We start from the raw sequence: 14,774 nt of genomic DNA, 5'->3' as shown, positions 1-14,774 counted from the left end.
CTATCATTTAAAACAAAAAATCCCTAACATAGCCTAAGACTTTAGGTAGACCAAACATCTAATGATTGCAAATTGCAGGTTAAGTTTACATGTAGATAGATGGATATGGATACAGATGAAGGGTTAAAGACCATACTCAAAATATATACAGAGGAACCAAAACAGGAATACTTGCTTTCATTATAGACAACTCCATTTCCCAAAGTACAAAGGATTCCATAGCAGCCAGTGTCAAGAAAAAAAAAGACACTCTTTGTTCTTGTAGATCTCATATAATTGTCTTGAGTACCGATTGGCCAGAGTTCTGCACAGTTCAACTGCTTGGGGATCATATTCCTTCAATTCCTTCACACTCTTCTTCAAACCACCAAGAGGATCTCCATTAGTGAGGAACTCAGCCAAAGTACTACCTCTGTAAGTGAAAGGAAAAGTGTTAGAAACCTGCCAATGTCCATGAACAAGCATAGATATATAGAATCCACATGATTGGGGGGTTTAGTTCAAATTGCTGCAACTAACACGAATTCGATTCAATATTCAGTTTTGAGTTTTGATAGATGTACTCATTTTCCCTCATATATTGAGCCAACTTACTCTCCTTTATCATTAGATGGGCTGGGGAACTGAAATCATTAGGTTGCAAACCTCGTCTCGTGGCGAATGAAAAAGAGATGACTTGGTGTATGAAAAAGTGCGAGTACCAAAAACATTTCTGTTACCTACTATGAAGCCATGACACAAAATACTGTTCAAAAAGAAATAGAAACTGAGTATTTTATCCAGAAATAGACTACCAAAGTACCAAGCTCTCAACATATGATTCCCTATTCCCTTCAACACTTAAGAGCAGGAAATTAACTAAAAACAAAGTACTTTAGCAAGGACATTTTAAGATATGAAGTTAAATGAAGCAGTAAAACAGGGTCAAATAGGTTTTGTGACAACCTGTGAGCATCAAACTTGCTGAATCCCCGCTGGTTGGAATACATTGATCCCCTGCTCATCTGTTCCTCAGATGTTTGTTGTAGATAAAGAGCACAGACAGCCTTCATACACAGTTCAGGATCCTTTCCAAATGCTGCAAGCATGTCAGCTTCATACTCCCACTTCGATTTGTGGTCTTTCCTCCTCTGAATTTGTGATAGTATCATCCCAAAGTCCACTTTCCTATCAGTTTCTTCCTGGGAATCAGAGCATGAGTCATCATCAGGTACATCTTGTGAGTTACTGGTATCAGAGTCTCCATCATCGTTAGATACAGTGTGCGACTTGCTTGATGCATCATCACAATTAGATACATCGGAATCATCAACAATAAAATCACTCAAGCCTTCATCTTCAGAGTCTGACAAATCTTCCTCTGATTCGCAAGAATTTGTTGCGATACTTTCTCGATGTTTGGCCTTTTTAGATCTATTTGAAGACTTTTTACACTCTTGTTCTCTTGCACATTTTCTAAGAGGCACTAGGCGCCGTCGAGGTGTTGCAGTGCCTATAGTCTTGTTATATGCAAAAGTAGTAGTTGTCGCCGAACTATTAATGTCACATTTAACTTGCTCTGATCCTGCTTTCGGAATATGCATCCTCTTAAGCTTACTAATCGGCATATCATCATCATCATCATCATCATCATCACAATCATTGGCATCATCATGTTCAGACTCACTTGTGACAACATTACAAGTTCGTTTCCTCTTAAGGGTGGCAACAAAAGGAACATCTTCACCAGCACTCAAATCTTTTTCATTGTTTCCACCATCAATGTTAGACATCTTTTCAATTTCGGCTACAAAACATGTTGGAACAGAAATATTTCCACCACCCTGAGTTAGTACAGGTGAGGTTTGGATAATATTAGGTTCATCATCACTGTCAGTGATATCAATTACACATACTGAAGCAGGTTTTGCACCAAGAGGCGTGGATGGAGCCATCCTTTTGCAGGGACTCTCTTCATTTAGAAATTTCAACTGTTTTCTGGCTTGTCTTGCCGGATGAAATCTAGAATTTGAGATTGGTCCTTGATGTGAACCAACTGTAGCAGTAGTCCAGTTGCTTGCTTCCTGTTTCTCGTTTCTTTCATGGCCCCTTCCTAGCTCCAATTGTATGGCCCGTAATTCCATTTTCTTGTAATTATCTTTCCATACCTCAGCCTCACTCTCGGCCCTTTTCTTCTCACATTCCAAAACCTTATTTTCAATCATTAGCTGAACAACCTCATTATCATCTGTCAAGCTGTCAATTGTTGCTTCCCCTCTCTCTTTTTCATAGCTAATTTGTTTTTCCTCTTTGTGCTTCTCACTAGAAACCGTCAAAACCTTCAACTCCTCTTCAGCAGCAAATTTATCTGCTCCCAGTGCCTTAAGTTTAGCTTCGAGTGCTTCACATTGACTATGTTTCCTTTGAAGCTCAAATTCTAACTCAGCACACCTCCCTTCAGCTTTCTTGCTTCTCTCTTCCAATTCGTTACACCGACAATTTTTTGACACAATGCTGACCACGTCATTGAGGTTTAGCATTTCTTTATCGACTTTCATCTTCTTTGTACCTATCTCCATCCACGGACAACAATCCAACCCCAAAATATCTTCAATGTGCAATTCTCTTTTCTTTCAAACAACCTTACTCATATGATTCCAGTCTCATAAACCCTGCATTCAAAATTTTGAGATATTAGAAGAATTCATGAATTACACAGTATGGTTGAAAATTTATCAAATTGTAAGATGCTCTAATAGTCAGTACCTACACACCACACCCAAATATTTACTGTTAAAATTCATGGATTAGACTTTATGTTCACTATGAACTCATCCCAGAACTTTTTTTTATTCCAAAGGGAACATTCCGATCTTAAGTCAAACCACATTTCATCTAATTTTATAATTTTACACTTTAATCCCCAAATCCCTTTTTCCCATGCTCACAATTTTTCCCCACATCACTCCTTAGAATTCACACACAATTCTTTTGCAGAACCCCATGCCATGCACACCACACCGCACATACAAAACCCCGCGCATAAAGTTCCAATTTTGCCCTTTCAACCTAATGTCAGTGTGTTTCTTCACATACTATCGTAAACCTCATGGAATTCAATTCAAGCTACATTGACACCCTAATAAGTAATAACCAACGAGCTCAAGGTTCTTGTTTGCAGAACATAAAACATCAAAACACAAAATAGTGAAGTTCGTATAAAACAAAATATAGAGACACAAAACAAAAAAAGGTGAACGAACTTACATACGAGTGTTGGTAGGAATCGAGAGAGATGGAAAGTAACTGTGTAAATGAAGGTTGAAAGAATGAAGTGAGTGATTCTTTTGTGAAGTTCCAGAAGCATAGTATTTGTTGCAGGGAACATTGGCGTGTAAATGGAGACAATAAAAGAGTGAACAACGGAAAACGGAAAATGAAAAACAGCGACACCGAAATGGCAGAAAGAACGGCATGTGACGTGTACCATCTAAGTGCTTCCCACGTTACCATGTTCAAAAGCAGTTTTGGGCTTAGCTTTGATTCCTGAGGCCCAAACATGATGGTATCCAATTAAATGGGCTAGATCTGGCCCATAAAGAAAAGGCCTAATGCCGAAACTAAAGTAACTAGTATCTGGCCCAAAAAGGAGATTGAAAAAAAAAATTAAAATGAAAGCAATAAAACATTTGTGGCTGCTGGGATTCGAGCCCAGGTCTCCACGGCCACAACGTGGAATTCTTACCACTAAACTACAGCCACTTCTTGAAATCTTTCTCCGACTCAAATCATTTTAAACTATAGTTATAAACATTAAAAAAATAATTATAACAAAAAATGGAGAAACTAATAAACAATTAAGTAGGAATATTATGACAAGGTATTGTTGAATGAGGAATATAATGCATTGTTCATGTAATAACTACGCTTCGTATGTATACATCTCGTTTTGCACTTTATGTGATAGCTACCAATGATCAAATCCAAAAGAAACCTATATAATAACTACAAAATATCTATAATAGGAGAAAATTCAGTAAGAGCCCAAGGAAAAGGAGATATATTGTAGTGAAATCAAAGTCCCCATATGTTTGAAACATTCCCATGGCTAACAATAATAATAATCAAAACAAAAACACAAGACACTAATAACCATAATTGTTATCTCACTAGTCACCATCACCTACCCAAAAGAATCATTTTCTTTTTAATCTTATTACGTGAAAACCCGACATGCCAACGAAGCCAGGTACACTTTCCATGGCCACATTTATGTTGCTCTTGTGTTTCTGATGTGAGAAACATGCATGCTTCACAATTTCGAAAGATTGCGCGTGAGCCCCACCCACTACAACCTTGTCTCATCTTTCATAACTCGGCAATAGTACTATTTGTGGAGTATGATATATCATATATTCGTATGTGGTGTCACCATGTGAAATTGCAGGCATATGTTAACATTAGAAATTCGAGTAAATTTGTATTCATATGAATGATAGTTAAATATTATTTAACATATTTGATTAAATTATTATCTATTGTTTTTAATCATATTACGTATACTCTTAAATCAATTATTAATATAAAACACATGTTAAAATATAAAATATATATTAAAAATGAGTTAAATAATATATATATTTGTATATAAATATATTATGTCTATTTTAGTAGTTCATTTTGATGTACAAATAATATTTTTTATTATTTTTAGAGTTTAGTTTTGATACACTGATAATATAAAGTATTTTATATAATCGTAAAATCACATTTGTTCTTTTAGATAACTATTCACATGATTAATATGAAAAGCAGTTATTCTTACGGGTAATAAATCAAAATTAAATTCTTATTTTTAACTATCAATTTCATACGTAAGCAACGAGTTTTTACCTAAGTTAATTTCTATGCAAAGAGAAAAAAAGTGTTCCCAAATTGTTATGAGACACCTACAAAACTTATTTGATGATTGAAATAGGAATTTTTGTTTTTGTCTATCTAGATATAGCGTTCTTCTGTAGTGATAACTGCGAACATTGGCACATATATATAGAGAGACTAATTGAATTATATACTACTAAAAGACAATACAGAAGAACAAAAAGGTTGATGCATATGTATTTCTTTTAGCTCTGGTTTCTACGGTAGTGTTCATTCATTTGTACAATTTTACTGTGAATTACTGAACTTTTCTGACTGCATTGTAACTGCAATTCCTGCATATGAGGCTTAAACTAGCATGTCCAGCGTCCAATGTTGATCCTGCTGAGAAAAACAACACATTATTGTTACAAACTTGTTTGCTTGCTTTTAATTATGCAATGTCTTTTATTAGTAATAACAACCAAACAAGACCGACCACCACATAAAACAACAAAAATAATCATATGCATAATAGTCATACATGTAACACGATACTTTGCATCATTCGTTGGCTATTTTCCATGATAAAGTGGAGCAAAATTTTTCTTTTTTTTTTCTTTTGATAAAGTAGCATGGTTAACTAATGTATGAATAGATTTTAGTATTTGGTGACAGTTCATTTTATTTGTTAAATTAAAAGTAGTTAACTAAATTTGATCAAATAAACAATAAACGTAATTTTAGTGTTTGGTCAAACAATAAATCAATAATGAGAGATATAGTATCTAAAATTAATATAATTTTATAATTATTCTAACAATAATTAATTAATATCAAATAAAATAATTTTAAATTCTTTAGACTGAACTTTTATTGTCTCAAAAATATTATTAAAAACCTTCCATGTGTTGCATGCTAATTGTTCAGCTACATTACTTCATTAAAAGGCTTTTTTTTACTCCACTTTAATAATGTTAAATAATAATTTTTTCTGTTATATGGTATTAATAATACATGCAAATTCAATAAAAAATTTAACTGTGTTAAAATATTACATATAACGTATGAAAATTCAAAAATATTAGAAGATTAGCACTTTTAGTAAAAAATTCGCAAAATTAATTAATATTAACTTAAAAAAAACAAATAAAAAAATGATAAAAACGTATATATACAATCGTCTTCATATAAAGTTAATAGTTTAAAATAATTATATGATTTGATATATTTGATTAAATTGTTATTTAATCGTATCCAATTATCAATTTTTTATAAAAATAATTAAATAAGTGAGTTTTTTTAAATATTAGTGATTTAATAGTTTTTTAAAAAATGAAATACTTTAATAGAATTGTGTGTAGCAAATATTAAGCTTAAACGGTCAAAGGAAATGGGATGGGGACATGGCAATCTAGGATGGGGCATGCAAATCTAACAAAGAATCAAACCTTATGAAGCCCAGTGGGAGCTCACTCTGACCTCAAACATATCCATCATATGCACAATTACCATTATGCCCCCTTCCTCCTTCATCGCCAGCGGACAAATAGGGGGCGAGAGAGAGAAAAAGGGAAATATGAGACGTTACATTTTATTTTGGTTGTCAAAAAATAAATAAATAAGCAGTAATGTTTTGCTCATACATTGCGTGGGTAGCAATGAATGTGTTCTCAGATTTTGGGATATATGAATGAAGTTTAATTTTCTTAGGAAGGGAAGGGCCCCATCACATTAATTAACATTTTCATTTTTCATATTTGTAATCTTGATGGTATATATTTTTAAATTTTGTCCCACATTATTATATTATATTCCCTGTTTAAATTGTGTTGGCAGCCCCATAAATGATTGAGACAGATTATATATGCTTGAATTTAAGTTGCTTTATTTTGATAGCATCTTCATAGATTATATATCATCATCATTCATCACTAGCCTAGTAGCCTCTAGAACTAGCTATATTTAGATCCATTAGACTAATTAGTTCTAAGCCCGTAACCATGGAAAGATTCCAAAACAGAAAAATGCCAATTATGCCACTGACATTGAACTATTGAAGAAACTATACTCTGCACTTGTCTACAGCAAAATATAAACGTACCTAAAAATCAACTATAAGAGAAAACTATTTATAATGAATGTAGGAGAATCTGAAGCAAGTGTTAAAAAGGTCTACTATTGCAACTTCCTAATATAATGCCATAATCCAATAAGTTTGTATTACATAGCAAAACATATATATGGTAGGATGATTATTTTTGTTGTCTACGGTATTTGTCGATGCAGTAGGTCAATGACTAATTCGTTATTAGATAATGAATTGTTATATGTACAAAATAGAATTTAAATTTCTGACACTTGTTTAAAGAGACTAGTGAGTTAGTTACTAAATTAACCGACATAAGTTGATTATAGTTGGATGATTATATATCTACATAATTTAATTTGTCAAAATCCATTTCATACAAATATTTTGGCAGCATGCATGCAATGCAAATTAAACCTCCTTAGGTATGATCTTAAACGATAGCATAGCATAGTAGTATTTAATTGGGTTATTTAAAATGGAAGGAGTGATATATATCTGAAAAAGTAAGGGAAAGAGAAAGGGACAGATGGTAGTTGAGGGGGGTAAATGTGAAAATTGATGTATGATAGGAAAATAGTGGACGCATTTGGAGGGGGAGTAAATGTGATAAAAACAAAGAAAGAAACAAAAGCATGCATGATAGAAAGTTGAATAGTGACGAAAACGCACTCCCATGCAATGCAATTAGTGAGTAGTAGTAGATAGGTAGTACCATCCACACTGCCACACACTGACCCCGAATAATAGCAAGAGAGAGAGGCTTAGCTTATTGCATTGGTAATTTCTTCTTCAAAAATCATCGTGAACACGGAGATGCCGTGCTACCACATTAATAATATTCATGCCTCTCTCTTAGAATGTGAATTGAGACAAGTTGCAGATCTTTGCCTCCAGTACCATGCATCGTCATCACTAACGTTTGCATGCCATACAAACACATTCTTTCTCTGCTCCCACCCTCCTCATTTATTTCATCAACACCACATTTTCTTCACTTTCTCCGCCCTCCCTTTCTATTCTTTTTCTCCCATTGCTTTCTACCTACACACAAATATGTAACCATCTAAATCAAACCAAAATAAATTAGTCAAAAAAATAGTTAAAATTTATTTTATTTAACATTTATTAATAGAGAGTCGTTCATATAAAGATGCTTAAAAAGTCTTTTTTTAAAAATATTTTTTAATAATTAAAATTTAACTTATATAATTAATTAAACTGTGTTCTTTTTGTCAAAATTAGACCAAACAAATTGGTTTGACCGAAAAATCGATAAACCAAATCTTGAATCGATCTAAATTAATATTCTTTTTATAAAAATGACTATAATACTCTAATTATAAAAAATGACTAAAATACTCTTATTTTATATATATATATATATATTAATTTTAAAAAATCTAAATTCTAATCCTACGATAGCATAGAGAGAAGAGTTGAGTTAGGATTTTAGATTTTTCAATATATATATAGAGAAAAGTATTTTAAGTCATTTTTTATAATAGGAATATCGTAGTTATTTTTATAAAAAAATGTTAATTTAGATCGATTTAAATTTTAATTTACCGATTTTTTAGTTAAATTGATTTGTTTAATCTAATTTTAACAAAAATAATACAATTTAATCGATTATATATATTAAATTTTAATTATTAAAAAATATCTTTAAAAAAATATTTTAGGTATTTTTATGTCACTGACTCCTTCCTAACCGCTCATACTTCAAAGAATACTACTTGTTCGTTCTCATGATGCTTTTAATTTGGGAGACAAGAAGTTAGTTAATTATACGTACGAATTAGTTACACTGTGAATTCAAAAAGCTCCGCAATGTAATTACTAACGTATTTAAACGAATAATGTTAGCTAATCAACTTTTTTCAGCCAAAACATTAGTAAATATTTTAGAGTGTTTCGAATCCTATATAATGTAATTATTTTAGTCCAATTAATTTTACTTTTCTTACCTTTTTGTCTTTAGTTTATTTTTTCCAAAATTATTCTTACTTGATAATAAATTCATTTGTTACTATCCAAAAGCTCTCAAAAAAGGTTAGTTCCTGTATAGTCTAAAGTTCTTTCTTAACATAATAGCAGTCTCTGGATATTTTTTTTTTTTCTCGACAAAGATGAGTCTTCTTCTGGCATGCTAGAGGAAGCCCAAAAACTTTAATTGCTAAAAACTTAAAAATATATACATAAATAATTAATATCTTTTTACTTGTCTTATACTAAATTCTTTTTAAAGTAAACGAGAATCAAACTTTATAGATTGTCAAAGTTCTATATACTATATTATAAAACTAATAAAAAGAGATATATGAATGATTATATATTTCTAAAATTTTAAAAAAAATTTCTAAAAAAATACAGGTTCATGAAATTCTGGTTCAAATATATATAAATATTTATAACACTACTACTATTAGAAGAATCACTTTTAACAATAAAAATAATCCTAAAAAGTATATAATTGTCGCAAAAATATAGTTAAATAAAGCATGTAGCAGTCATTATATATGTTATTGTCATTAAAAGTTTATCTCTAAAAAGTTCTTTATTTTTTAAAGTGTAAATGCATGGTTTTGGAAAAAGAGGAAAACCTAATGAAGAAAGAAGTTAAAAGGACAACACATATGAATATGATACATCTCAGCGATTTTTATGGAGTGTGGTCTGGTAACTGGTAAGAGGTAATGATATTGATATCATCATGGTAACTGGCTGCTAAGAGACTTGATGACTTCGTCTCGGAACATTCTCCTATATATAACGGTTTTTCCGTAAAGACAAAGCAAAAACACTTTCATACCATAATATGTTCAAATCTTTGATGTTTGATTCCCCCTCCCAGCCATAAAGAATCGAAGTTGTATGTATATATAACCTGACTTGAACTTTTAAACTTCTGTCATCTATCTCTGCCATGGCCCCTCCATTAATATATATCTTAACCTCCTCCTTCTTCTTTAATTTGTTACATAAAGTTCCCTTTTTAGTTGCTACTATCGCTGTATTATTATTATTATTATTATTTTAAAATTAGGAGTGAGACTCAAATTCGTAATCTTCAAATAAATATAGAGAGATTATATCATTTGAGTTATAGTTCGTTGACTATTATTGATATATTATTATTAACTCATCAATTTCATATATATATATATGGTTAGCATAAAGAATCCATAACCTCTAAATATAAAAAGACTATATCATTTGAGTTATAATTCATTGACTATTATCACTATATTGTTAATTTCATATATATATATATATATATACACATGGTCAGCATAAAGAGCTTTCGCTCTGACATTTAATCATATATACCCAAAATGAATTTAGAAAAATCATAAAAGAGACGAGAGTATATATATATATATATATAAAGTCATCTCACTAAAAAGTATTAAAATATGTGTGGAACCTATGAGATCGAGAAAGGTAAGAGAAGTAGTATTTTTCGTTATTTTAAAATTTTAAATTTATCAATAATAACGACTGTGCCAAATTTTATAAAAGATTTTGTTTTGAATCTTATTTATTGAGCTTAACTTGTGAGTGATTGATATAAAAATTTTAATATATTAAACAGGGAATTAGTAAATTCATGAGCTAGATTCTGATTATGGCATTAGCAATCAATTCTAAAAATTAAAAAAAAAAGAAAATTCGATTCTTGACAAATTAGATGAATGATAAATCTAATTTTGTCACTTGACAATTGACAGCAACATGCATTATTCTCGATCAAAGAACAAAATTTAAAAAATCATATACAAAAAGAAAAGATTCTTCCTTAATTTGATTCTTAAGCTGCACAAACTATAGGCACAATTTCTAAAAAGTATTCACAATAAATACAACAAGATTTTAATGTGTGTTCTTGAATTCTAGTTTCGGTGAAGAATTCTACTACTCTTAAGATATGACAAACTTTTCAAGTACATGTTGTTGAGATCACCAAATCAAAGATTAAACAATTGAGAAATAAAAAGGTACGGGGAGACAATAATAATATTAGTGTACAAAGTGTACAATAGGGATAAAAAAAGATTAAAATTATATGATAATTGATTTAATTAATTTTTTATAATTACTCATTTTGAATTCAAATATTAGGGTCAGTCTTTTTTAAAATTAACCCTAATTCTAATTCTCTCTCAGCGCCGTTCTTCTTCTTCTTTTCTTTCAACGCCAGCGTCCCGTCCTCTTCTCTCACGTTGCCACCCTCCACCGCACCAACCCCCCTACCCCCTGCGTCACCCTCCTCAATCGCACCTCAGGGGACGCGTCCTCCCTCATGTCGCCCTTCACCATGCTGTCGTGACATCGGCCATCGTTAGCACGGCCGTTGAAACTCGCCACCCCCACTGCTCGATGACCTCTTCCCTGCTTGCCAACGGCCTTATTACGATCCTATTTTCCCTGACTAACATCCACCAACACGGTAATCTCCTCTTTGCAATGCTGTTTCAATTTTTATGTTTTTCGTGGCATTAATTTTTCAGGTTTAAATAAAAGTGTGTTGGATATTTTGTGCTTATTTTTTATGTTTTGGAGTTTTTTTTTATGAGGTTGGATGTTTAATTTATTCATGTTGAATTTTTTTTCCATGAATGGAACTTACAGAAACTATTATTTTGTGGCTTTCAGAAGACCAAAGCTTTTGGGATAATATTGAAGAAGAGCCATGGTCTTTGGGTCTTCTTGGTCTCCAACAGGTATCAAATTAGGATTGTTTGCTTATTTTATGGATGAATATTCATTGATGAAGTGATTAACTAATCATTAAAAATACCTATTAAAAATACCTATTGCAAACTAATCATGTGTGGAGTAATATGGATTGTTCACTAAGCGAATGAGATAGATTGTATATGCATCACATTTGTCAAGAGTTGTCTGGTAGAATAATATGGTTAGTAACTGAAAGCAATAATCCCTCGCTAAACCAATTGGGAACTATTTATAGTTAATGCTTAATGTCTCTGTTTAAGTTGCATTTCCTAGCAAACTTTTATATAATACATAAAAAAATTGTGTTAATAAGTAGTCAATAGATAACACAAAATTTTGTCTAAATAAATATACATTTGATGTGTGGTTGAATTTTCATTCATTCTCTAACAGTTGGGAAGTGATATTGGACATTTTTATACTGCAGATATGGAGATCAGGCTGCTGAGGCAACAAAAGAAGGATTTGGTGCTGCTGGTCATTGCTTTGAGTGCTGCTTGGACTGCTGTTAAGATTAGAAAAGCTCTTAACTTTAAGAGTGCTCTTAAATCTACCTCCCTGCCCAAAATTGGTATTAAAGTTGCAGTTGAGGAATTCAAAGTCAAAAGTTCCAAGTAATTATGCGAAGATTAGTTCAGTTTAATTTTATGTAAAACTTATATCAGTTTTCCATTACCAACTTTTTTCTCCAAGAGAACATGAGATGTTGAGAACATAAACATATTATTTGTTATTTTTAGTGTATTCATTTATATGTGTAAAGTGTGGCTATTGTATTTATTTCTCTTGTGGCATAAAAGCAAAAGAAATCTTAATTAGTTTCTATTTTCATTGTCACTTAAGATAGTTACACATAATTTTTTCATGTTATTTTTTTGTGTTTGGATTTACTCAAATTGATATAGATATGAAATTTATTATCACCTAATCTTAGTACATTACTTTTTCTAGTGTGATACTTTTGCACTTTGATTTTTAACTTTATTGTTAACTATCTTTGGCTACTCTTTTTTCACCTAATCTTATTTATTCAATATTTTCTTATGCGATATTTTATATTGTGATATTGATGCTGATTCATACTGAATACTCATTTGATTCTGACTGGCTCTTTTCTTTTATGTCGGTTGAAACAATGATATAAATAATAGGAATATGTGACATTTAAGTTTGCAAAATAAATATTAAATTGTATTTTTCTTTAAACCATTTAAACTAAATCGGATGTTAATTTTACTATAATTACGGATAATTTTTTTCATTCTAAAGTAAATAGTTATTTTGGGTATACTATTTGTAATACAATTTATTATCCTGTTGTGTTGATGTAAATAAAAAAATTAAAAGAAAAACTAAAATAGGCCAAATGTTTATTTTACTAGGTAAGCCGATGGTTAGTTTCATTCTAATTTGGATATTTATTTGATTTTGATTGAATTTAACATAATTTTACCTGATTAGAAGACTTTGTTTAAAAATATTGTGAGCGTGGTGCCTATTATAAATTGAAATTTTACTAACACGCTTAATCTTATTTAAGTTAATCATTTTCTTAAAATATAAATTAATAAATTATAAAATATATGTCACTATTAAATTAAGTGTCTAATAAATAAAAAAATTAATTGGTGTGTTTAGAACTTGTGGTCAATCCAAAATAGATCGGGTGTTCATTTTACTAGTTAGGCAAATAATTATTTTCATTATAATTTGGATGTTTATTTGATTTGGACTTAGTTTAACATTATTTTTTCTGATTTTGCAACAATAAAATCATCCAAGTAAAAAAAAATGAAGCATCCATATATTTGGGTCTGGACTTTGAGGGTAAAACGTGGAAAAATTTGGACCTTCTTCTCATGCTAATTTTGGAACTTTTAATTTTTTTGTCTCTAGAGTAAAATATTTTCTTTACTCAAGAATAACATATATAAGTGCACTCTATATTATAAAGAGTCATTAGTGTGAATTGTAACAAATAAAAAATGATCCAATGGAATGCATGCAGAATAAGAGGAACCAAATTTAAAATAATTTGAGAAGCCAAATTTTTGTGACCCAAAAGTTGATAAAATGTTTGAAATCTCAGAAGTATCACTGGAAGTAGAGTTCTCAAAATTGATATTATAGAAAGACAACTTATTGAATAATCCAACAAAAAGTCCCACAATATGTAGATAGCAGTGGATGTCAGTATTATTTAGGTACATAATATATTTGTGACACAGTAAATTAGTTCCAGGAGATTCATAATACGTTGCAAAATATGCATCACCAGATAAAGCTGTATCAGAATGTTGATCAAATTCATTACTTGGTCCAAAAACAAACTCTTCTCCAACTACACTAATAGGAGAAGATAAATTTCCAGAGAAAAGGACTAAAAAGCTGTCTTTTTCATCTTTCTTTTCAGAAATAGAGACCTCTAAAGATCTTATACCAAGAAATAACTATTGAAATTTCGTGAAACTATATCTGCAAATTAAAAATACCCAACTCAAATTAACAAAACTCAACCCATATTCAGAAACATATAGATATAGGTCGTCTCTAGATGAACTACAATTAGTTTCAATCAATAATTTAAGCTAAAAAAATGTATAACCAATTACAAGATAAGAAAGTTTTTTTACATGTTATTTCACACATTTTCACATAACTGAAAGTAACTACGGGGTGAAATGTTTGGTAAACCAATTGTTATTTACAAATCCATAAACTAAAACAAGCAAAAGATCAATCACTCAACTGAAACAAACATTAATTTATTGAATGAAACTCAACTATCCGTATACATTGTAATATAATTATCTATCTTATTTCGAATAACCATTCACTAGGTCAACTAACAAAAAATTTGTTTAAATCAGTCCAATATTTCAAACTCCAACCATGGTGTACAGAAGCAGAACAATCAAGTAACTCAGCCAAATTCATTGCATGAACATCTAGTTATTAGCTAAACCTTTAGTCATCAAGTATAAAAAATTTCAATCACCAATCTAAGCAATTTAAGAAAATAATTAGTAATTTGTGCTCAACTAAATATGTGTTCAAGTGTTCAATAAACTCACAATCTAAAACAAACAGCAATCACTAGCAT

General features: G+C 30.7%; 1 protein-coding gene and 1 non-coding gene across 2 annotated transcripts; both read right to left on the bottom strand.

Moving 5' to 3' along the window:
• Positions 1 to 46: 46 nt before the first annotated feature.
• Positions 47 to 3,467, bottom strand: LOC112705949 (uncharacterized). The gene is made up of 3 exons (XM_025756991.3): positions 3,247 to 3,467; positions 946 to 2,651; positions 47 to 412 (listed from the first exon to the last, which is right to left on the bottom strand). The coding sequence occupies exons 2-3, from the start codon at positions 2,556 to 2,558 to the stop codon at positions 232 to 234; spliced, it is 1,794 nt and encodes a 597-aa protein (XP_025612776.1). The 5' UTR covers positions 2,559 to 2,651; positions 3,247 to 3,467; the 3' UTR covers positions 47 to 231.
• A 202-nt stretch (positions 3,468 to 3,669) lies between these two features.
• On the bottom strand, positions 3,670 to 3,741 carry TRNAH-GUG (transfer RNA histidin (anticodon GUG)). The gene has a single exon. It is a non-coding gene; the product is annotated as a tRNA-His (tRNA).
• Positions 3,742 to 14,774: the final 11,033 nt, after the last annotated feature.

This window comes from Arachis hypogaea, chromosome 8 (genome assembly GCF_003086295.3).
Source record: "Arachis hypogaea cultivar Tifrunner chromosome 8, arahy.Tifrunner.gnm2.J5K5, whole genome shotgun sequence".
Lineage (NCBI taxonomy): Eukaryota > Viridiplantae > Streptophyta > Magnoliopsida > Fabales > Fabaceae > Arachis > Arachis hypogaea.
This window is presented reverse-complemented; position numbering and strand designations above follow the sequence as displayed.

Bases quoted from the DNA above. Each gene is read 5' to 3' on its own strand.
- LOC112705949 (XM_025756991.3), bottom strand. From the start codon at position 2,558: ATGGAGATAGGTACAAAGAAGATGAAAGTCGATAAAGAAATGCTAAAC. The intron at 413-945 runs GTTGTCACAAAA...TTTCACTTACAG, and splicing joins AGCAAGTTTGATGCTCACAG to AGGTAGTACTTTGGCTGAGT.